Source organism: Ochotona curzoniae, unplaced genomic scaffold, assembly GCF_017591425.1.
Source record: "Ochotona curzoniae isolate NIBS_2020 unplaced genomic scaffold, NIBS_Ocur_1.0 contig_3432, whole genome shotgun sequence".
In the NCBI taxonomy this organism is placed as follows: domain Eukaryota; kingdom Metazoa; phylum Chordata; class Mammalia; order Lagomorpha; family Ochotonidae; genus Ochotona; species Ochotona curzoniae.
Genome location: NW_024465859.1, coordinates 11,086,300 through 11,112,256, shown reverse-complemented (window position 1 = coordinate 11,112,256; position 25,957 = coordinate 11,086,300). Strand labels below are relative to the sequence as shown.

The 25,957-nt window shown below is 40.6% G+C and overlaps 1 protein-coding gene across 3 annotated transcripts in view; it reads right to left on the bottom strand.

The window, feature by feature from the left end:
• The window catches only part of HIPK3 (homeodomain interacting protein kinase 3), an 88,189-nt gene that overhangs the window by 43,057 nt on the left and 19,175 nt on the right, over window positions 1-25,957 (bottom strand). For all 3 annotated transcript variants that reach the window (XM_040980062.1, XM_040980064.1, XM_040980063.1), the window contains exon 2: window positions 19,654-20,731. In XM_040980062.1, coding sequence (XP_040835996.1) covers window positions 19,654-20,729 — 1,076 coding nt within the window. In that variant the 5' untranslated portion in view covers window positions 20,730-20,731. The remainder of the gene's footprint in view (window positions 1-19,653; window positions 20,732-25,957) is intronic.

The window sequence follows — 25,957 nt, the reverse complement described above, 5'->3', positions numbered from 1 at the left end:
ACTTTCCTGTAGCCCTTGACCCTTTGTACCCTAATCAACTAAGTAAGATTATTTTTTAAATAAGTAAATAAATAAATAATTTAAAAAAGATTGTCAACTGAGCACATCAGATTACTTACAAGTCAATAGTCAGCAAAGTTGAAAGATACAAAAAAAAAATTTAGGATCAAATTTAACCAAGGGGAAAAAGACTCAGATATTGAAATCACTACTAAAGGAAATTTAAGAAGGTGTGATTAAACAAACTTTATCACATATTCATTAAACGGAAGATTTAATGTTAGTAAGATGACAATACCAATCGAAATGTACAGATTCAATGTTATTTCTATCAAAATTCAACAGCGCAGAGAGAAACCCAGGCTAAAATTCATGATTTCAAGGGACCCAGAGTAGACAAAATAAAGGTTAAAAAAAAAAAAAAGAAAACAAGATGATTAAAATTGGAAGACTCTTATTTGCCAATTCCATAACTTCTACAAAATCACTGATCAAAACAGTGTGATACAGGCATAAGGACATATACGTATAGGCCAACAGAACAAAGAGTGGCAAAATAAACCATCATATCTATATTCAATTCATTTCCAATAACGGTCCAAAACGCATCAACCAGGAAAGAGCAGGAGCGGACAATGTAAAGAAAGAGGTTAGAGTGCCACTGGGAACTGCACCTCCGATCAGAACGAACGTTTGTATCCCAGCTGCTCTGTACTTCCAACCTGGCATTTTCCTGCTGTGCTTTCTACTGCACAAGCAAATCCTGGATGGAGTTTCAGGCTCCTGGTCTCAGCCCTCCTCAGCCGGGGCTGCCGCAGGTGTCTGCAGAGCAGAAAGCACAAAGCGGAGGATGTCTGGAAGATCTCTCTCTTTCTCTCTCACTCTCACTCTAACTCTGCCTTTTAATAAATAAATATTTCTCAAAAAAAAAAAAAATCTAGGGCCCACTGAGATGGCTGAGTGACTAAATCCTCTCCTTGCAAGCACCAAAATCCCATATGCTCCACTTCCTTTTCAGCTCTCTTCTGGTCTGGAAAAACAGAGGAGGATGACCCAAAGCCTTGGGACCTTGAACCCATGCAGGAGACCCAGAGGAAGCTCCTGGCTCCTAGCTCCTGGCTTGAGCTTAGCTCAACTCTGTCCTTTGCAGCTACTTGGGGAGTAAACAAGTAAATGGAAGATCTTTTTCTGTGTGAGTCCTTCTCTCTATAAATCTGACTTTCCAAGGAAAAAAATCATATACATATATATAGTTTTATATATACAGTTTATGTGTATATATATATATACACATATATAGTTTAAAAATCATTTTAAAATCTACATTTAGCAAATAAAACTATATCAGAGTAAAACTTAGGTAGAAATATTCATAATCTCAGATTTAGTGACAGTTCTTTAAATTTTATACTTGAAGTATGGACAACAAAAAGGAATAAATTGCACATAAAGATTAAAAGTTTGTGGGACCAGTGCAGTGGCAAAGGAGGTGAATCCTCCATATGAGCCTTGGCTCAAGCCACAGCTGCTCCACTTTCCATCCAGCTCCCTTCTTTGTTACATGGAAAGTAGTCAAGGATGGCCCAAAGCCTTGGGACCCTGCACCCAGGTGGGAGACCCAGAAGAAGCTCCTGGCACCGAGCTTCAGACTAACCCAGCTCTGGCCATGGCAGCCATTTGGGTAGTGAACAGAAATAGCAGATGGAAGATTCATATTCTCTCTCTCTCTCTCTCTCTCTCTCTCTCTCTGTAATTCTGGCTCTCAAATACAATCAAAAATAAATCTTGAAAAAAATAAGAGATTAAACATTTGTATGACCAAGGATGGAATTGTGGCACAGCATGTAAAACTACCATACAACACTAGCATCTCTACTTCCGAGCCAGGTCCCTGCTAATGGCCTGCGTGAATCTGCATTCATGTGGAAAACTCAGATAAACTTTGTGGCTCCTGGTTTCAATCTGACCCAGTCCAGGCTACGAGAGCCATTTAGGGAATGAACCAGCAAATGGATCTCTCTATAAATGACTTTCAAATTAATTAAATAGTTAATTTTTAGACCAGCTTATCAAAAGACACTATAAGCTCAGGTGTCTGACAGCAATTTAGATGCCACTTGGTATTCCTGCAACCATGTCAGGATGTCTGGGTTAGAATCTGGGGCTCAAGTCCTGGACCCACTGCTGACTTCAGTTTTTTGCTGAGACACACCATGGTGAAAGGCAGGTGATGGCACAAGTAGCTGCACTCCTTCTAATCACGTGAGAACCTAATGAGTTCTGGCTCCTGGTTTCAACTTGCCCAGCACTGGCTCTTGTGGACATCTGGACAAAAATACTAATGGATGGGACATCTCTAATTTTTCGTTTTGTGTCTTTCTGCCTTTCAGATAAGTAAAAAAAAAAAATTAAGCATTTTAAGAAAGAATGAGTGAAAAGACAACCAGATCACAGAATGAGCAAGATACGAGCTCACTTGCAAATGATGATAATACAAGTTTAAAATGCAGAACATATAAAGAACTCCTACAACTGAATAACAAAATGATGAAATTCACAGTGTTCACAGTAGTGGTATTCACAAAACCAACAGGTAGATGGGAAACAGGTACAACTGAGCTCAAACCATAGTTCTAAACTTTAAACCAACAGGCAAATTGTTTAACACCTTAAAATCTTAATTTCTCATATGTAAAAGGCAGACTGTATTACTAGTTATTATGATTACTATAATGAAAATGAACAATTAAATGAAATTTCCAACACAATGGCTGGGGACTAAGCCTTTAACAAATATTATACTAAATATTAAAGTAACTGTGTGTGCCTCTCGGTTTCCAGTCCACACATAAAAGAGTATCCATCAATAGGGCATAAGACACAGAACACAAGCCCTGAGCTAACACTGGCATAGTAGTTCAAGCTAGCAGCTGCAGCAACAGCATCCCAACTGCATGCTGGTTTGAGTCCTGGCTGTTCCACTTCTGATCCAGCACCCTTGTTAGTGTATTTGGGAAAAGCAGCAAAACATGGTCCAAGTGCTTAGACCCAGAAAGGGTCCAAGAAAGACCAGAAAGGGTCTCCATGTGGGAGACCAGAAAGAAGTTTCCAGTTCCTAGCTTCAGACCAGCCCAATTCCAGCCATTGCAGCCACTTGAGGAATGAACCAGGGGACAGAGATCTTTCTCTGTCTCTCCCTCTGCATCTGCAAATCTGCCTTCAATTAATGAACCATGAAAAGAAAAAGGAAATCTCTAAAACTTTGTAATACATAGTGGCAAAAAGTAAAAATTGGTCATTGATAGCGAGGAGGGGATGCTATTAAAGCCCTATCACTTCAAAGACAGGAATATTCCTCTGCTGACAAGACTGAAGAATATGTTTACCTACTATTTGGGGTTATTATAAATTGGATATCAGGTACTAATGCGAGAAAACACGACAGTTTTCTATCGACAAAATGTACCTACTTTTGATCTAACAAATCTCCATCTAGAAATGCTCTGAAAAGGTGCCACCCAGCGTTTTTGGAGATGCCAGGTTCTCTGTGTCTGCTAAAGCACAAGTGCATCATAGAAAACTCACTGAATAAAACTGGAAAAGCACTTTATATAATCATGAAGCAGAACCATAACATAAAGGAACAAATTTTTTATTTCACATCCATTATTAAATATCTTGGATAATGAACCCCTATTAGTTACACAATTATTTCAATACTAAATCACTTTTAATTTAGCCTATTTCTTGATAAGTACATTTTTTTTGGTAACTGAGTATCTTCTCATAAAAGAAACATATTTTTAATGTCAAAGTTTAACACATATTAGATTCTCTCTCCCAAGTAATACAATCTCACCATGCCAGCTGATACTTAAATTATTCACTGGCCACTGAACTGGCATTCCTCTATGGTAGCGCACCCACTGTTAATATCAGTCAAGGTACTGAATTCCATCCACAGGAAGATGCTAAAGACTCAGAAACAAATAAGCACATACATTTTGAAGTATGCAAGGTCAGGACTGACATTTAATACATGACATCATGACATTCTATTACCAGTATATTCGCAATGCTGTGTGGCATCTTTAAAACAAGGCTATAGGCAAAGGAAAATACTGAACATTCAACTTGATACAAAAGGACCCATCAACCTGGTTTACGCAGCATTGTAATTATTACATATTTTGCACCTGCAATTTCACAATTAAATAAATTTACTTTATGAACTAGCTTTTGAAACACTTTTACCCCTTCTCTCATTTGCATGATTTAGGATTTATATATTAGTACCTAATAATCAAATATCACATTGATCAGACAAAAGAATAGTAATAACACCAACTTCAAACCATTAATGTACAAACATGTACAGTCACATACACTTAGTAATACTTTAAAAATCTGGTTTTTTTAAGAATGTTAATCCTACTGTGACTTATTTGTTTAATTTGCCTTCTTTCATTGTACTGAAATCTTTTACTGAGTCATTTACATTGGTTATTTAAGAAGTATAGCACTATCACAGTGGAACGACTCAGGGAGAATAAAGTACCAAGTTGATAAAATCTGAGGAATGTTTATGCAGGAAACACTTCACACTTCCTTTTGGAAAGGATCGAGAGAAGTTAGAGACCGGAAAGAAAGAACCTAAAATTACTAAAAAAGAAGCACACAGAAATCATTTCAAATAAAAAAATAAAAAAGAAACAAGAACTGAATAAACTCTTAAGATTTCGAGGCTCTAATATTTAGGCTATCTAAATTGATTCCAAAGCTATTCCAAATTTAGTACATGACTAAGTAGTAGTATTTCTTCTCCCTCTCTCTCTCAGCAGCTTAGTCTGTTCAGTAATCCACTTAAAAGATCTAACCATATTGCCACAGCACAAAAACACAAGGACAGTGCTCTAACTAAAATACTAACGTATTTGGTTTTAATGTTTCTGAATTCCTTAAATGACACAACTATGTGCATCAAAATATATGCAACTAATCCACTTGTTAGCCAATTTTGTATAGTTCACAAAATCACTAATTATACATGAATAAGGCTAGGGATATGTTAGAGGACTGCAATAAAGGCAAACTGGATTATTCTCAAAGCAAGCAATCAGGACAGAGTTTAAGTCTCCACTGAGGAGCAAGCACCATGTATTAGAGTGTTGGGTCCAAGCCCTAGCTTGGCTTCTGATCCAGTATCCTGCAGTGTACAACCTGGGAGGCAACAGATGATGGCTCAAGCAGCTGGCTCCCTGCAACCCATGTGAAGAATCAGACTGCGTTCCATGCTCCTGGCTTCAGTGTGGCCCAAGCCCAGCTGAGTGGACATTTAAAAAAAATCAATCATCAGGGGCTGCATCCTATATGAGCACCAGTTCATAAACCACCTGCTCCACTCCCATCCAGCTTCTTATTTATGGCCTGGGAAAGCAGTAGAGAACAGCCCAAAGCCTTGGAACCCTGCACCCATGTGGGAGATCCAGAGGGGACTCCTGGCTCCTGGCTTTGAATTGGCTCTGCTCTAGTTGTTAAAGTCACTGGGGAGTGAACCAACAGATGAAAGATCTTTCTGCATCTCCTCTCTGTAAGTCTACCTTTCCAATAAAAATAATTAAAAAAAAAAAATCAACCATCAGATGTAAAATCTTCAGCTCCTCTCAGTGTGTCTTTAAAATACATAAATGCCTGAAGTGGGCTACTCCAAAAGTCTACAATAAAACCTCAAAAAGGAGACTACCTGAAGATAACTCATATCCCAGAAAACTCTAGGAATGTAAAGGTGTCTATACACTTTATTGCTTGATTCATGTATATAGTAAAAATGCATTACTTATTTAATTTACTTAATTTAATTTAATGCATTACTTATTTAAATTTACAAAGCTACTGACATCACAAAAATATCTTATTTAACCCACAGAACAATTATCCATGGATACAAGTAGAAGTTTGTTTTAGAAGGAAACCCACTTGTGATTACATAAAGAATTCAAAGTAAAGATGAACAGTTAGGAATATATTAAAGTAATTCCAACACGGGTAGAATTTTACATCAGAAGACGTCAGAGGTCACTCCGGTGGCCCAGTGTGTTGAGCAGGCACCTACAACACTGACATTCTGTATTAACACTAGCTGAGTCCCAACTGCTCTACTTCCCATCCAGCCACCTGCCAATGCACCCAGGAAAGCAGCAGATACCTCAGGTCCCTGGGCCCCTGACACACCCACCTGAGAGATGTGGTTAGAGTTCCAGGCTCTGGCTTTGGCCTGGTTCAGCTCCATCTATGTAGTCATCTCAAGAAGGAACCAACAGATAAAGATCTGACTCTCCCCAGCTCCTCCTCCCTTTGTAACTCTTTCAAATCAATCAATCTTCACAACAGAGCAGTATTCACAAAAATGCATATTCACATTCAAATTAATGAAGCTGAATTCATACCCAAAAAATAACTCAAAATGGATTTAAAATCTAAAATTAGACAACTACTCAAAGTCTTTATCTGCACAACTGTGTTCACAGATTGAAGAGGTAGAACTAGTAACCTGATTGACCAGGAGGTAGAAGCCACCCAAATGTCCACTGATATGAATGGATCAAGGAAGTATTATTCAGCCTTAAAAAAAGAAACCCTTTCAGCCACTACATTAGACATGAATTATGACAACATCACACTTCAGCGAAATACACCAACACACACATGATAGGCTAATTTCACTAATGCGAGCAATTTAAGGTAATCACCCTGATAGGAAGACATAATAGAATGCTAGTTAACAGTAGCTGTAGGAAGATAGGAAAGGGAAATTGCTACTTAATGGGTACAAAGTTTCATATTTACAAGGTGAAAAGTTCCAAAAACTTGTTTCACAAGAACATGAAAATGCTTACTATTGCTAAACTATATATTTAAAGCGATGGGGCTTGTGCCATGCTGTAATAGGTTAAGCCTTCATCTACAGTGCCAACATCGCATATGGGTACCAGTTCATGTCCAAAGGGGGCTCCACTTCCAATCCAGCTCCCTGCCAATACGCCTTGGAAAACAGCAAAAGATAGTCCAAGTGCCTGGACCACAGCATTAGGGGAAACCAAGAAGCCCCTGGCATCAAACGCTCTCAGCTCTAACCATTGCAGTTATTTGGGGGAGTGAACCAGAAAGTTGAAGTACTCTCTCTTTTTCTCTCCTCTCTATAAATCCGCCTTTCAGATAAAATAAAGAGCTAAAGTGAAAACTACTTAGAGAGAGAGAGAGAGCAAGCACTACTGGGCTTTTTGGTTAAAACAGAAAAAAAATTCTCCAAATTAAAAATAATGTGTCATCAAACTGTTAGCTCAAGAAAACAAGACACTTAATAAATAATTCTAACTTGTTTTACTACTAGTCTAGGGAACAGTACTGACAAAACATTTTTGTACTTTATAAGAAAGATACTAAGGGCCTGCACTGTGGCCCAAATCTGATCTTTACAGCCATTTGGGGAGCAAACGGATCAGTCATGCTCTCTCTTTCTCTACAGCTCTGCTGTTCAAGACAATCATAAAATACTTTTCATTCATAACAAAAGCCATGCAAGTTAATACTACACTATACAACATTCAATCAGCAAATCTAAATAATGACACAATTCTGTCGACAAAGGTAAAGTGAACCCAGCATTACCATATTCTGCTACTGAGAACTCAAACTGGTTACAGTGTTTTCTGCTGGGATTTGGTAATACTTATAAAAATTATATATGCACTTATTTTCTGACTAAATAATTCTACCTGTAGGACGTTTCCCTGAAAGATATACCTCCCAACAATATGAAACACTATGCTTGAACTATTATTGTGTCATAGCCAGTTAGCCTGCCAACTGAAAAAATCAGCATTCCCATACAGGAGCCAGTTTGAGTCCCAGCTACATCACTTTCAAAGTAGCTCCCTGCTAACAGCCTGGGAAAATAGTAAAAGATGGGGACCTGGCACAATGCCCTAGTGGCTAAATCCTTGCCTTGCAAATATTACGATCCCATATGGATACAGGTTCATGTTCCAGCTACATCACTTTCCATCCAGCTCTCTGCTTGTAGCCTGGGAAAGCAGTAGAGGACAGCCCAAAGCCTTGGAACCTTGCACCTGTGTGGGAGACCTAGATAAGGCTCCTGGCTTCAGATCTGCTCAGCTCTAGCCATTGTGGCCACTTAGGGAGTGAAGCAACGGACATAAGATCTTCATCTCTGTCTCTCCACCCCTCTGTATATCTGCCTTTCCAATAAAAATATAATCTTATTTTAAAAAAAAGGGGGGGGGCCAAAACAATAGCCTAGTGGCTGGATCTTCTCCTTCCAAGCACCAGAATGCCACATGGATGCCAGTTCATGTCCTGGCTGCTCCATTTCCCATCCAGCTCCCTGCTTGTGGCCTGGGAGAGCAGTGGAGGATGGACCCAAAGCCTTAGGACCCTACACATATGTGGGAGACCTGGCTCCTGGCTCCTGGCTCCTGGCTCCTGGAACTGAATCACTCCAGCTCTAGCCATTGCAACCACCTGGGGAATGAACCAGCAGACAGAAGGCTTTTCTCTCTGTCTCTCCTCCTCTCTACATATATATATATATATATATGACTTTGCAATAAAAATAAATTCTTTAAATTGATCGGGATGATATTCTGCCAGCTCTGCCTTCAGACCAGAGATGGTCTCCCCAAGAAACTGTTGAATTTATCTGGACAGTAAGATGCTGGACTCTATGCTTGGTATACACTTGCAATGAAAGAATCTTGACTGAATTTGAAATGTAATACAGCAACAAGGTGGAGGAATCCACCATGGGGTGAGAGGGGTTGGGGGATCCCTAGAGCCTATGAAGCTGTGTCACATAATGCAATGTAATTAATAAAATAAATAAATAAATCTTAAAAAAAAAAAAAAAAAGAAAATACAGTAAAGGGCCAGCATTGTAGCACAGTGGGTAAAGTCACTGTCTGCAGTTCCAGCCTCCCACATATGTGCTGGTGGATATCCCGGCTGCTCCACTTCCACTCCAGCTTCCTGCTCTCCGCCTGGGAAGCCTGGATGAAGCTCCTGGCTCCTGGCGTCAGCCTGGACCAGCCCCTGCTGTTTCAGGCATCTGGAAAACAAACTAATACATGGAAGATTCTCTTCTTCTGTCTCTCCTTCTACTCTCTCTCATCTCTGAGTTTCAAAACAAATGGGGGCAGGGAACGGAGGTGGCAGCTGGTATCACAGCATAGTAGTCCAAACTTCCGACTATAGCACCAGAATTGCGTATGTATATCAGTTCATGTCCTGGCTGCTCCATTTTTACTCCAACTTCAAGCTTATTGAATGGGAAAGCAGCAGAGGATGGTTCAAGTCCTTGGGACCCTGCACCCACATGGAAAACCTGGGCCAAAGCTCCTGGGCCAGCTTCAGATCAGTTCAGTTTTGGTCACTGTGACCATTTGGGAGGTAAACTAGCAAATGGAAGCAAATTTTTGCTTTGCATTGCCTTCTCTCTGCAACTTTGTCTTTCATATAAACAAACCGGAAATGAGAGAATAGAAGAGAGGAGAGAGGAAGGAAGAGGAGAAAAGGGAAGGACAGGAAAAATTTTTTTTTAAAAAAAGGAAAGGAAGGAAGGAAGGAAGGAAGGAAGGAAGGAAGGAAGGAAGGAAGGAAGGAAGGAAGGAAGGAAGGAAGGAAGGAAGGAAGGAAGGAAGGAAGGAAGAAAACAAACCAGTGGTCAACCATCCCTGTGACTAGTGGGTGGCTGGAACCCAGGACTGAGTGGTCCACCATAGAAACCACCAGGTGTCTTAGACTGGCACACAGACACCTGCACATAAGCCAGGCACCAGGCTAGGAATAGCCCAGAGTGGAGGTCACTAAGGACTTTTTGATGCATGTGGAACAGCCACCAGAGTTCATCACACCTGCCAGCATGTCCAAGAATTGGGCCTGGGGGTAGGGCAGGGAGTGGGTAAGGTCTACCCAAGCCAGGCCACGAGAGCTGGGTCTGGAGCAAACCAGGCAGAGGGTCCTGGAGGGTCTCCCTAGGCCAGGCTGCTGGTACAAACTAGTACATGCAAGAACTATAGCTGGCTAGAGGCCTGGTTGAGGAGGGGTGGATGTTACTTAAATCTCATGATTGCCTCGGACATAAAGGATACTGGATCTCAGGGAACTGAGACTACAGATGTGTGATCTGACCCTGAAGCACATGTAGCAATGTTGGGCCACCTCCATTGCCGAGTCTTATGCAAAGGTGAAGAACATACACAGGTACACATGAAAAGTAAGGCTGCTCTGTTGATCCAACTCAAGACTTCAACTTTCACCTCAAAGTGTGGAAAGATAAGCAAGTTGTCAACTCTTCAGGCAGAATTCTACAGCAAGCACTCAGACCAGTGGATGCTCTGTCATAGAGAGCCAAAAGACCTTAGAATTTAAAGAGAGGACAATGAAGATCCTGTGTAGAAATAGATGGAAATAGTCAACAACTTCTCAGTGCAATCAAGGTGATGCGGGAGACACAGCCAAGGGCTCTGGCTTATGAGAGGGCTCCATTAGATGAAGGAGTGAAATGGGACAACCAGGCAGCTAGCTTAGGAAGTCACACTTCCCCTGCTCTATGTAAATGTCACCTGCGTATCACCCAAGGAGTCTCCCCAGGACATTCACTCCTCCACTCCTGTTCCCTGGCACATGCACAGTCTGGCATCATGTAGTGCTGAGCTCTGCCCCTCTCCCCGGCCCCCGACCCAGGAACACAGGCGGAAATGCAGAAACATTTCTCTTAACCATTCCTCTCCTCCAAACCCACTTCATCCCTGTTTGGGATCCACATGCGTCTTTAACCCCCTCACCTTTTTAATCACCTTTTAGTTACAGTTACTGTTACAAAACCACATATAAACACATACATATATGTCAGTGTATATAGCTTTATCACACAAAGGGCATAACAATGACACACCTGGCACTGGAATCAAAATCAAAATACCACCTCCCAATAAAGGCAACGTGAGACCAATCACAGGGCTGGGGCAAAAAAAAGTACAACGTAAGAAAATCTGGCGTTGCCAGAAAACAAGCACTTGAGGAAAGAGCAGTTGAAGCCACAGAGGCACAGGATCAAGCTTACCCAGGCTCTCTGGGCAACAAGGGGTAGTTTGTGCAACAGCACAAATGACAGGTTATAGCCTACTAAATTAAATATTGGCTCCATTAATCCACACCGATATAAGTAAACAGAGTGAAGGAAAAGCTCTCTGAAGAAAAGCTTTTAACAGAAGTGATGGAATCAGACAATTATCATTTGGCAGCCCCAACTACATTCAAAATATAAAAACTTATAATTAAGTCAGGATAATAACATGTTGATAGTTTCAAAGAATCTCTCTACTAGACATTTAAAAATTATACAGAAAAAAGTGGTAACTTCATAGGAGAAAAGCTTACAGTCATATCACCTCCACCAACTGATTAAAGCTTACATTACCAGGGGGTGGTGTTGTAGGAAGGAGAATTAAGCTGCCACCTGGGAAGTCAGCATCCTACATAGAGCAGCAATTTGAGTCCTAGCTGTTCTACTTCTGATTCAGCTCCCTGCTAATGTGCCTGGGAAGGCAGTAGAAGATGGCTTAGGTACTTGAGACTGTACTGATCAGGAAGATCCAAATGGAGTTTGTGGCTCTTGACACAAGCTGAATTGTTGTGGCCACTTGGGGAGTGAACCAGCAAATGAAAAGTTCTGTCTTAACCTCTGGCACAATGCCTTTCAAATAAATAAAACACATCTTTAAATAACAACAATATCAATAAAAAAAAAAAAACTAATATCATGTGCCGTGCAAAATGTGATGACTTACCATATCTATGAAATTCTTGTCATAAATGCACAATTTGAACCCAATCATGCAAAGACATCAAACCAAACCGAAACTGAAAATCACTTTGCAAAATAACTGGTCATACTATCCAAGGAGCTCTTTTTGGAGAAAGAGTTACAAAATTTTTTGGCAATATTTGCCTAAACTTTTTGCACGTCTAAAATTTTTTCTAAGTTAAAAAAAAAATTAAGAGGGGTGGTAGTAAATCGCGATGTTGTAGCATAATACATTAAGTTGCCACCTCCAAAACCAGCATTCCATATGGGTACAGTTCATGCCCTAGCTACACCACTTCTGATCCAACTCCAATTCCTACTAGTCTAAGAAAAATAGTAGAAGATGGGCCTGGCGCGATAGACTAGCAGCTAAAGTCCTTGCCTTGAAGCGCTGGGAACCTGTAGAGGCACCGGTTCTAATGCTGACAGTCCCGCTTCCCCTCGAGCTCCCTGCTTGTGGCCTGGGAAAGCAGTTGAGGACCCTGCACCCATGTGGGAGACCTGGAAGGGGATCCTGGCTCCTGGCTTCCGATCGGCTCAGCTCCAGCCACTGCAGCCACTTGTGGAGTGAATCACCGGATGGAAGATCTTCCTCTCTGTCTCTCCTCATCTCTGTATATCTAACTTTCTAATAAAAATAAAATAAATCCTTTTTTAAAAAGGAAAGAAAGAAAAGTAGTAGAAGATGGCTCAAGTGTTTGGGGCTCTGCCACCCACATGAGACACTGGTTGAACGTCCCGGCTGCTGGCATCATCCTGACTCTGTCCTGGCCATTGGGTGACTTGAGGAATGAACCAGTGAATGGGAGATTTCTATCTCTCCTAATCTCTCTGTAATTTTTTCAAATAATGGAATAGAGGAAACAGATTAAAGGAACAAACAAAAGAAGGAAATGAAAGAAAGAAGAAGGGAGGGACGGAGGGAGGGAGGGACGGAGGGACGGAGGGAGAAAAGAAGGAAGTCCCTGTCATGTCAAGTACACTTACCATAACCAACTAATGCAAAATTGGGGAATAATAATAAGAGACCTCACATGTACTGTCCTCTTAAACTCTACGAGGTATTTTCAGGACAACCATCTCAGCATCCTCCCTGGGCCTCCCAGAAATCTCTTGAGGTAGACAGATGCACTGGTCTCAGCTTCAAGGAAATAGAGGCCGAGGCTCTCACAGTTCCTGGGACATGGATGACACCCCATAGCTGGTAACTAGCAAAGGGACATTGGGACCAAGATCTTCCTCGTCACTAAACCAAGCTTAATCCAGACAACAAGAAAACTGACAGCACATGAATGCTTTCCTGTTGTTCTCCCTCCCTGTTTAGATCACACAACGTTCTTGGTGTCAATTACACTGTAGTTACTACAAAGGCGGAAATGGAAGGTGTTTGTTCTCCTCAATATACACATGAAGCACCTATTTACTTCACACTTTGAGGCACCAAATATTTTTAAAGAAAGAATCATAGGCTATATTTTAGTTTATCGTTGATACAGTTTTACATATCTCCACTCAAAGGACAAATGGATACCTAAAATTAACAGTATCTATATGACAGGATTATTTGACAAGAAAAGAAACACTGAAGCATGTGAGAACTGAGATAAACCTTGAAAGCATTTTCCCACGGGGTGGGGGGGAAAGCCAATGTAAAAGGACCAATTACATTGAGGATGCTTGAAACAGATAAACCTACACAGGGCTCCATGGTGGGGAACAATGGTTAAGGGACGTAGCAGGTTCTTTCTGGGTTGGATTGATGTAAACATTCAACAAATTGATAGTACTGATGCATATACACAACTGTGCATACATTAAAGTCACTGCATAGTTTAAATGCATGAAGCTCAAGGTAAGTGAATTATGTTTTGCTTTGATTCACTTTGATTTACTTCTTTTTTTTAATTTTATTTATTTTTTTTATTCAAAAGGCAGATTTACACAGAGAAGGAGAGACAGAAAGAGCCAGGAGCCAGGAGCTTCCTCTGGGTGTCCCACGTGGGTGCAGGGTCCTAAGGCTTTGGGCCATCCTCCACTGCTCTCCCAGGCCATAAGCAGGGAGCCAGATGGGATTCCGGCACATGTAAGGCCAGGACTTAGCCACAAGGCTATGGCAACAGGCCCTGTTTCATTTGCTTTTAACGTTAGAGCTCTGCCAAAGCATTGAATAGAAGGCCTGGTATAGGCAGTGATGCAATTACATCTGAGAATAAAGTATTGCCAGTTCAATGAATGGCATTACATTACAGAGTTTCAGAGCCATCTATGGAAAAAAAATTCAGCTGACAAACTCAGATAAAGGGGTCTTCAGAAAGTTAATGGAAACTGCATATTACAAACAATGTATGGACTCCTAATTTTTTTTTTTGCATTAAAACACACTTAATTCTATTTTTCCAAAAATGTCTTAAGATTTTATTTGTTTATTTATTTATTTATGTTTGTTTATTTATTGGAAAGACCAAGTATTAGGGAAAAACAGAGGCAGACAAAAGTCTTCTGTCCACTTCTTCGCCATCCAAATGCCCACTGCAGCAGTGACTGGAGCGAGTTTGGAGCCAGGCGTCAGGCACTCCAACCAGGTGTTCCATGTGGGTTGAAGGAACCCAAACGTTGGGGCCATCATCCACTACCTCCCAGGTGCATTAGCAGGAAGTTGGATCAGAAACAGGAAGTAGCCAAAACTTAGATCCGACACATCCCAAGCAGTTTAACCCACAGCTTATGCTACACAATACCCACCCTCCATGAGCTCTTACTTATTTAATAAGATTGCTGACCAAAAATAACTTATAGGATATAGAAGAAATTATCAGCCACTTCACCCATTCTGGGTTTTCCGAGAGCAGGGGTGGGTTAGTGAGAACGCTCAGCAAGAGTCAATTCTGGCTCCTCTGTTCTCCCGCTCACTCAGGGGTCATCTCCCCCAGGGACCCTTCTGTCTGCCCTACAGGTCAAAACAAGTTCTCTCCTTTGGGTTCTAAGAACCCAGCACCCACCTCCTACCTTTGTATTTCCTGGAATAATCTATATTCCTGGTCCATTTCCACTACCGGAATCATTAAGCACATAATTGAACAACCATGGGCAGGTTGTATCTGTAGGTCTAGAAAACACCTAACAAGAGCTAAAAAGAACTGTGGCGTTAAAATAAACACAGGGTGAATTCTGATCTACCTGGCCTGTGTGCATGTTTTCTGCTTGGTAGCTCTTAACGCTACGCCAACTATCATGCCTAAGAGCAGTGAGAAAGCAGGAAACATAAGGAAAAGCACCTTGATAAAATCATGTAGTGTGTATACATGGTATTCTGCTATAAAGTACTTCATACAAAATTTCAGTTATGATTCAAGGGGTTTTTCTTTGTTCTTTAATTTTGTTCCAGGTGCTCTGTTTTTGATACCTCATGAATTGGGAAAGTCCTAAGCAAAACTGTCAAGTCTAAACTGATTCTTCCCCATCACCCATCATGTGTCAACTAATACATGCAAAGCAGAAAGCAAGCTTTAATTCAGCTGTCATTGCAGCAAAGACTAACTGCAAAACAGGTTACATTACACCCCCAACCTCCTTTTCCGGTTGCTGTGCTCTGAAATGACTCAAAACCACAGGCCAAAATTCTATATTTAAAAAAAAGAAAAAATTCATGACCTGAATGCTGCCACCACATCTCATAAATACTGCACCTTCTACTTCTAAACCCTTTTACGTGCTCAAGAGCCCTATGTGTTCTTGACAGAAACCACACTCAAGCAGCCGAATTTAGAACATGCTGACCTTGAACAAATCAATGCCCTTACCATGTACTCCTGGCTTCTGTCACCGCAGCGGCAAGACAGCCTCACCATCTATAGTAGTCAACCATTTCTGGCCACGTTACTCCGGCTATTTTAGGATATCCCTACTACATTTCTGTGTTGCACAGTTCAAAGAAACAGAATAATACTTGAACTGGTGTTTAAACACAAATCGTTTACCTTGGAAATCAGCATATGTGTGTTCCTACTGTGTTGAGCTCGAAAATATTTTATTTGGTAAGTTTCCACATCCTTCTCCCAATTTAAAAACACAATTTTAACCAAGAGTGAAAAATCAAGTACAAAACATTTTCAATATTTTCTAAACAGATTTATAAGTAACCTAGCTGAAAACTAAGCTGGAATTACCAGGGTTCGAAGCTGAAAGGGGGTAATGGCTCCCTGACATGTGCATGCAAGCTATCCTGCATGTGAGAGCAGTATGGGTAAGAACTTCACTACATGTTAGCAATCTACTTTTATATTTACTGAATCTTCCAACACTGTAATCTAATTGGCATAGGGTCCATTTTCGATTTTTTATCCCAGCTACATCAATCAAACAGCACTACCATTTTGCTTACAAATACAAACTTTCTTTACTTTCAACGCAGAACCTAGAATTTAGTATAGTAACAGCTTCTGTGAGATAAGTAAATTGCTTATCTGGAAATTTATATATGAACAAAAATCAGAAGCTACTAATTATTCATTATCTTTTCCTTCATTTCCAACAAAGAAGCTAGTATTTGTGCATAGGCCTAATAGTAGAAACTTTCATAAAATATTTAACAATTTAGATTGTTTTTTAAAGGATTTGGTTCACTCTCCTAAAAGATTTATTAAGTCAGTAGACATGCTCATGCCTAAAAAAATAAGACTTCTTTTTACTCTCAGCCAAAATATTTCAAAAGATTTTTCAAGACTCTTAGGTGTCACAGCATGCTAAACATGACACGCAGAATAATGCAGGACCCAAATAAAGTAAAATCATTTACTAACTAGTGAATATAGGACCGAAGAGCTGGAACTGAGGGGTTGATATATGTTAGCTGATTACAATAACCTAAAGACAGAATTCAAAGAGTACAAAGGAAGGGGAGGAAGGGAGGCACTAACCAAGGTTTTTGGCTGTTTTCTTATTAAAGACTTACTTATTTTTATTGGAAAGGCAAACTCAGAGAGAGGAGAGACAGGGAGAACATGCTGACCTATTGGTCTATTGGCTGGTTCACTCCCCAAATGGCCGCAAAGGCCAGAACTGAGATGATCCAAAACAGAGAACAGATTCTTCTGCGTTTCCCACGTGAGTATGGGGTCCAAAGACTTTGGGTCAAATTCTACTGCTTTCCCACACCACAAGCAAGGAGCTGGATGCCCATATGGGATGCTAGCACCTTGAAAGTGGAGGATTAGCCAGTTGAACCATTGCACTGAGCCCTAAAGATTTTCAAAACAGATTTTCTAGCAATGGGCATTTGGCATTGCAGCAAAGAGGCTGTTTGCAACACCCATACTCCATACTGGAGTGCCTAGTTCTATTCCAACATGCAGTTTCCTGACAGTGTGCCCCCTGGAGGGCAGCAGGTGACAATGCCTCAAGTGAGTGCATGGACCCTTGGCACCCACCTAGAGTGGGCTCCTGGCTCCCAGCTGTAACCTGGTCCACCCCAACTGCTGCAGCCACTTGGAGAATGAAGTAGCAAATTGGAAATTCTCATTTCTTTCTTTCTCTCTCTGCCTCCCTCCCTAGTCCCATTTGAAATAAAATAAATGACAGAATAAAAGCTACCACTTAAACTTTTCTTTTAATTCTATTTCCTGAAAATTGCATTGAGGTATACTCATAAGCAAATCAAGACAAGATCAGTTTAACTTATTTTTGTTTCTTTTCCAGTTTTATTTGCAAAGTGACCAGGTGAAGGTGGAAAGAAGAGGGAAAGGGAAAGCACCTCCTGGGAGATTGGGTGCCTCTTGGAAGCAGAGAAAGGCACCTCAGTTTAGTTTTAAAAGCTAAAAGATATTTAAGAGGCAGCATTTACCATAGTTGTTAAAATGAAACTCTTTCATCCCATATCAATGCCCTGGGTTAGGTCCCAAGCAGCCTTCCAGTTCCAGGTTCCTGTTAATGCAGACACTGGAAGCAGCATGACATACCAGGTGCTTGAGTCAGCCAACCCTGTGCAGAACTCAGATTGAGCTCTCATCTCCTGGCTTCAACTTGTTCCAGTCCAAGCTGCTGCCGACATGTGGGCATTGAACAAACATCTGGCTTGCTTTTTCTTTTTGCTTTTCAAATAAAATTTTTTTAAAAATTTTTTTTACATTTTTCTTTTAAGTTAATCATACTGGGGATGGCATGGTGGCTCAGCAGTCTAATCTTCTACCTGCAAGCACTGGCATCCCATATGGGTGCTGGTTCTAGTCTCAACTGTTCTGTTTCTGATCCAGCTCTCCATCTGTGGCCTTGGGAGAATGTCCCAAGTCCTTGGGACCCTGCACCACACTGGAAACCCAGAAGAAGTTTCTGGTTTTTGGCTTTGGATCAGCTCAGCCCTGACCACTGTGGCCATTTGAGGAGTGAATCAGCAGATGGAAGATCTCTCAATGTCTCCCTCTCTCTCTCAAATTTGATTGTCAACTAAACATGGGACCCAGACAATCTTTCACCCTGTGGCACCAACATCCCATATGGGGACTGGTCTGTGTTTCAGAAACTCCACTTCCGATCCACTTCCCTATCTATTGCCTGGAAAAGCAGTGGCTGATAGCCTAAGTCCTTGGGACTCTACCCACCTGGAAGACCCAGAAGAGGCTCCTGGGTCCCAGCTTCAGATCAGCTCTGGGTACTGTGGCCATTGGGGGAATAACTGGGAAATGAAAAATCTATTACACCTCCCCTTTTTTGTACAATCTACCTTTCAAAGAAAACAAATAAAACTTAAAAAAAATAGCGGGCCTGTGCAGTGCTTCAATGGCTAAATCCTCACCTTGCAAGCACCAGGATCCCATATGGGTGCCAGTTCATATCCCAGCTGCTCCACTTCCCTTCCAACTCCCTGCTTATAGCCTGGGGAAGGAGTAGAGGATGGCCTTGGGAGCCTGCACCTGTGTGGAAGACCTGGAAGAAATTCCTTGCTCCTGGTTTCAGACTGTCTCAGCTCTGGTCTTCGTGGCCATTTTTGGAAGTGATATTCTCTTTCTGATAATAAATAAATAAATAAATCTTTGTGGGGAAAAAAAAGAGCCCTTAAGGGAACAGCATGTAACATGGCAGGTTAACCATGGCCTACAGTGCTAGCATCATATTTGGGTGCTGGTTTGAGTTCCAGCTGCTCCACTTTCCATCCAACTGCCTGCTAATGTGTCTGGGAACACAAAAGATGTCCCTGCATCCACTTGGGAGACCTGGAATAAGCTTCTGGCTCCTGACTTCAGCCTGATCTCATCCTGACTATTACAGCATTTAGAGTAAACCAGCATATGAAGACCTATCTCTGGTCACCTCTCAATCTGTAACTTAGCATTTCAAATAAATAAAATAAATCTTTTTTTTTAAAGAGTCCTCAGTTCATGGGAATGCATATTATGAAAACATTACGGGAGCAGGCATTACTCCAGCATCCCATGTGAGCACAGGTTCAAGTCCCAGTGCACCTGGGAAAACAGCAGATGGCCCTTGTACTTGAGTCAATGCAACTCCTGTGGAAGATCTGGCCCAGCCCTGACCATTGTACACATTTGGAGAGTAAACAAGTGCAGAAGAAATTCTCTCTCTCTCTGAAATTCTGCCTTTCAAATAATTAATCTTTTTTTTAAAAATGTGAATGGATTTCAGAAGTTTTTATACCAAATTAAAGCTTATTTTAATTCCATTGTCTTGACTTTATTAAGTATCCTTGTATTTAACCAAAGCAGAATCTTCTATCACATATAGACATAAGAGTCATCTTGGCAGTAATTGTCACCTACCTGTAGTACCGAGATTGTAGATATGTCGAACAAACAGTCTTTGACACATGACTGGCCGACCCAAAATCTATTACTTTAACCCTATATGGCAGCCGAACAGGATCCACCAACATAATGTTCTCTGGTTTGAGGTCAGCATGTATTAAACCAAGACTTTTCAATTTTTTCAGTGCAGTAGCCACTTGCTGTAGAATGGGCCGTATCACTTTTAGAGGCAGAGGACTGAATTTATTCTGTTTCAGAAAGTCATATAAATTTTGTTCCAGCATCTCAAAGACTAAACAAGTATGGTTACGGTGCTGAAAACATTCATAAGCGCGTACAAAGTTATATTCATCCGCATTCTCAGTACTGAGCCTTGCTAATATGCTTACTTCTATTTGACCTTGACGTGCATAAGAAGGGTGGTTCTTCAAAATCTTGATTGCCACAATTTCATTTGTCCCTCTTTTCCAGCATTTAACTACCTGGCCAAAAGTACCTCGACCAAGAAAATCAAGGACTTCATAAGTATTTTTCATGGAGCATAGGACTTCATGTTGCACTAACTGATAGTCACCTTCTCCGGTGGTACAACTCTGTTTGGTTCCTGTGGTAGCTGTCACAACTGTCACTGGGTTTCCCATGTTAGTTTGCAACATTGCAGGAAGTATGGACAATTCATCAACAATCTGCATTGCGCTGCTATGATTATCCAACTCCTCACTCTTGCGTTTCAATCCACATCGCTGGGTGCCTTCGAGGAAATGGAACCTGCTCCGCCACACTCCAACTGGAGGTGCCTCCAACGGGGCTGCCTGAGCCTGAGCCGCTATCACCTTTGTAGCACCTGCAGTGTTTTTTATAACAACAGCACTTGTCTGCAACGAAAAGTTGTGTCCTCGAGGTCTATTAAACAGTATCTTCGTGGGAGGATGAGAATTTCCACAGTTTCTACCATTCACATAGGTCCGTGGATAGTTTCTTTCCTGGAATACACAACTGCTGGGCTCTACTTTGAGTTTCTTCACACTACAAAAGGCACTTGACTGAGTTTGATAAACATATGGTGGGTAGACCAAGACTTGTGAGGCCATACCTTTAAAAACAAACAAACAAAAAAGAAGAAATATTAATATTTTTATCTCAGGCAACAGATTTTTAATATGCAAGTCTATAATCTAAAATAAACATCTTCAAAATCTACATTTTAGTCAATTAGTATTCCAGTCAGTTTGAGTATTACAAAAACAACCAGATTCAGAATAAAGATTAATTTACTCATTAATGCTTATTGGGAAACTACAAAAGTGAAGATATCTCAGAGAAAACAAATGCGTTGATCATTTTCCTCAAAAGGGAAAATTACACATCCCTAAATTACACACATTTGGCAAAACTAAAACATTCTAACACAAAATTACAATGAAAACAGAACTTATAGTTATTTCCCTAAATCTGAAGCTCAAGAACTGCCTCAAAGAGGAAAAAGAAAAAACTAAATCTATTTAAAACATATATATATATAGTCACAATGCTAAGCAAAAGATATTCCCATTTTGTGAATATCTGATCCAAAATTCAACTTATTAAATATACTAGCATTTGATCTCAAAAGGCATTATTTACAAATTAATGACTCTACTCAATAATATTCATATAGCCTCCCAATTTTATCTTTGTATGGTTAAATGCCTTTATATGTCCCACAAACAAGTGTCCTTGGTCTATTTAAATTTAAAAATACAGACTACTATAAAACATGGCAAGGTTCTCCAAAACAATGAAATTCTATGTTTTTTATCCCTGCACATAAAAAAAGATTTGAGGTTATTAAAGGTAAAATACAAGATATGCTAATTACATGATCATTATATACACAATAATTTTGCAAATTAATTTGACTCTGATTTAACACAGATATGAATGTGGAACTTACATTTCTTACTGCCATATCTAATTTTCTTCCTTATCCCTTTATTTTAGAATTTGTACAAGATCATTCAACGATTGTACACAGAAACTCAAACCACACAAATAACAATTCCTCAGTAACATAATAGAAAAACTGTATTAAACAGGTATTCAACCTACCATCTGCTTAATTAGTCTCTGAAAACCATATGTAAGTCTAGGTTGAAGCAATGATTTGATATGAATTATCACTTGATAGAATATTCCACGTTTTCTGCTTGCACATGATTACCTTGGAATTTCTCTAATTGTAAAGTCCTTGTAAAAATCATGTAAAAATAAACAACTAAGCCAGAAATAGGCACTTTGCCTTGATGTTTTTTTTATCTAATGCATTTCTGCACATTCACCCTGGAAATACCTGCTACACTCCCTCATGTTCAGATCCAATCCAGTCAATACTTTCTTACTGATGTCTTTCCTACCACATACACACTCAGAAATCACCCTCCAGGAAGAGCTGAGCACTCGGGGATCTCAGTCTCTGTGTGCTCACCCACACTCCACGCATCACATCACACTGCAACTGTCACTATATAAACCTCTTTGTCAGTAGGCCTGAATCAAAGCAGTCAGGATATGGAATTGGTGTTCAACTAAAGTCGGATGTTTCGATGATTTTCAAAATACTTTCATTTTCCATATTCAAAAATATACATTAATAATGCCCCCCCTATTATTTTAACAAATCACAAACATCAATTCTTCAATTCAGGAACCAGCATCATGGGGTAGTGAGTTAAAACACTGCCTACAACTCCAGCCTCCCATATGGGTGCTGGGTTGTATCCCAGTTGGTCACTTCTGATCCAGCTTCCTGCTAGTCCCCTGGGGAAAGCAGCAGTAGATGCCCAAAGCTTGGACTTCAACAATCTACGCAGAAAATCCAGAAGCAGCTCCTGGCTCCTGTCTTTGGCTGCTCCAGTCCCAGCAACTGGGGTTTTCTGGGTAGTGAACTAGTTGATTAAACTTCCCTTCCCCTTTCTGTTCCTCCTCTCTGCAACTCTTTCAAGTAAAATATTTTTAAAAAATGAAATAGGATACTTTTCAAAAGAAAAACAAGGGAACAGAATTTGGGCTTTGCTTCAAGAAATACAGAACAGGACAATGTGGATGGAGCTAGGGATAAAATCAGATTTGCCATAAAACATTTTTAAAAAGCTCACAAAACCCCTAATTTTAAATATGTTTGCATTTTTTCTTAATGAACAAATACACACTTCAAACTCTACCCTGGAAAAGTCCTGACTGAATAGACCAGAGGTGTGGTCCAGGCATAGGCACTCCCTAGGATACCTAGCCAACAAAATCTGACACCTTATCTGGACAAAGGGTAGTCCAATTCTAGCCCTCTCAATTCAGGCCCTCACATCTGAAAACACAAGAGACAGAATACCAGGGAACAGAACCAACGCACACCACTCTAGCTCAACCCATTCTCTGATTCACAAATTAAGGTATTATTTGAATAACAGCTGAAATGCTAAGTAACTGATTCAAAGAAATTAAAGTGTTGCAACTTCTGAATCCTGTTGTTCCTAAACTTTCTCTCCCAACAGACCAAGACAGAAAACAAGCAATCAGCCCCAACCATGGCAACCAACAGAAACTATGAAAAAAAGTCACCATTCCTCACCAAGTCTCAACCACTATGCTCTATCAGAACAATCACAAAGAAAAAGACTTTAGAACATAATCAATGACAGAAATGTCATGAGGGAGGAAGCTAGCAATATTATCAGAAGAAAGTAGAGGTGGTGACAGTTAACGATACATCACAGAAACTGCACATTACTAATCAACTCATCCGTGCCATATTCAAGTATTACATCTTTTTCACTAATGTCCGTTGTAGAATCAATAGCTGATAAGAATATCTTACATATGATACCAATGAATGTTAGAGTACTGGATTCCTGGGAACTGAGGAATCACATACATCCCAAAGTATCATCTGCTACAATACTTCTCCCTATTATTTTTCACTGTAATAGATGCTAGTTTCCTCTACAACTACATTATTCAACACTTTGTCATTTGTTCTTATCAGTTGATTAAGGAATGAAGTTGCTTAAATATTTATTTGAAAGGCAGAAAGAGGAACAGGTGCACAGAGAGACCTTCATTCATTGGCTTATTACCCACGGAGCCCCAACAGTCAGATCCTGGGCAAAGAAAAGGCAGAAAACCAAGATCTCCAGCAAGTTCCTCCACCTGGGAGGCAGAGGTAAAAGTAAAAAGGCCATCTTCCACTGTCTTACCAGGTATATTAGCAGGGAGCAGAATGGAAAGTGGCACAGCTGGGACTCAGACCTGTACTCCAATATGTTATGCCAGTGGTGGCTTAACCAAGTCTACTGCAACCCCAGCCCTTATTTTGCACTTTAAACATGCATGTCCCCAACCTGAATGAAAACCCACAAAGCTTTCTTTCATTCCTCAGGTGTGATAATCTCCCTTCCATCTTCTGTTGCCTGTGTTGCCCTCAAATTCTTACGCTGAAATTAGCCAGTGCCTTTACCCAAAGCATTTGGGAGGCCCCTGGGTTCAGATGTGTCCACCCCTTCTATGATGTGAGAATAGAGCTGAAAGATGTCATCCCTCACCAGACACTGGCTCTGCTGTCTCCTACATCCTGGACTTCCAGGACTGCAGGTAGCATATTTGCATCTATTCTAAATCATCAAATCCAAGTACTATTGTAGCAGCCTAAGTGGACTGACATGGACCTTACTGTCAAATCCTCGAACACACTGTAAGTCCCACATGAACTCTATCCAAATTGTTCACGTACTTTGACAATTACCAAACCAGCCATGTAACCAAAACTCACACCCACAGTCATGGATCTGACCACTACAAACCACAGTGAGGTATATTTGTATGCCTCTTCTTATTACACATATCAGACCTTCTGAAGATAGAGGGAACAGAGAAATACTCCACTAACACATTCCATCTATTAGCAACACACAATTTCTGAGTTAGTTTATATTGAACAGAGTTCTTTAAAAAAAAAAAACATTTATTTATTTATATTCAAAATCAGATATGCAGAGAAGAGGAGAGACAGGAAGATCTTCCATCCATTGATTCACTCCGCAAGTGACCGTAACAGGTGGTATTGTGCCAATCCAAAGCCAGGACCCAGGAGCCTCTTCCAGGTCTCCCCCATGGGTGCAAGTTCTCAAGGCTTTTTGAGCCAACCTCGACTGCTTTCCCAGGCCACAAGCAGGGAGCTGGAGGGGAAGTGGGGCCACCAAGATTAGCACTGGCATCCATATGGGATCCTGGCATGTTCAAGGCAAAGACTTTAGCTGCTAGGTTACTGTGCTAGGCCCAAACCCAGAGTTCTTTTAAGTGTACTCTAACATTACATTTAGATTCAAGAAAAGAGAGTGAATTATATTCTCCTTGGCCAAATTTCTTCTTGTACTTGTTCAGATCTCCATTTTTAAAATCTTTTCCTTTTTAAAAATTGTGGTAAAATGTATATCATAACATTTACTATTTTAGGGGATGGCACAGTGGCGTAACAGACTACTTTGCCTGCCAATGCCGTCATCCTACATAGGTGCTGGTTCAAGTCCCAGATGCTCCACTTCCCAATCCAGCTTCCTGCTTACGGTCTGAGAAGGCAATGTAATATGGTCCCAGACTTTGGGCCCCTGTACCCACACAGGAGAACTGGAAGAAGCTCTGGCTCCCAGCTTCAGATGGGTCCAACTCTGGCCATTCCAACCATTTGGGAAGTGATCCAAGATAGAGGATCCCTCCCTCTCTCTCTCCTTCTCTTCATAAATATGCCTTTTAGAAATAAATAAATCTTAGAAGGGGAAGAGGGTACAACAAAGTCAGGAGTCTGGAACCCCACCCAGATCTCCCATATCATCCACACTGGTGGCAAAGGACTAAAGCACTTGAGCCTTCACCTTCTGCTTTCTCAGGTACCTTGGCAAGGAACTGGACTGTAAGTGGTCCAGCCCTGGCCGTTGCAGTCACTTGGGGAGTGAACCAGGAGATGGAAGATCTTTCTGTCTTTCCTCCTCTCTATATCTGAATCCCCAATTAAAAAAAAAAAAAAAAAAACTTAACATTTTATCCATTTTAACTGGTCTCATGACATCAAGTTCATTCAAATTGTTAGATAACTATCACCACCATCCATCTCCAAAACATTATTCCTCCTCAGGAATCACAATGAAACTCTGTGTTAATTAAACACTAGCTTCCTATTCTCCCTCCTGCTAGGCACCCATTCTACTTTATCCATGGTTTTGATTACTCTACATACCTCAGGTATATAGAAAACTTTGAAAAAAAAATTTAAAGATTTATTTATTTTTATTAC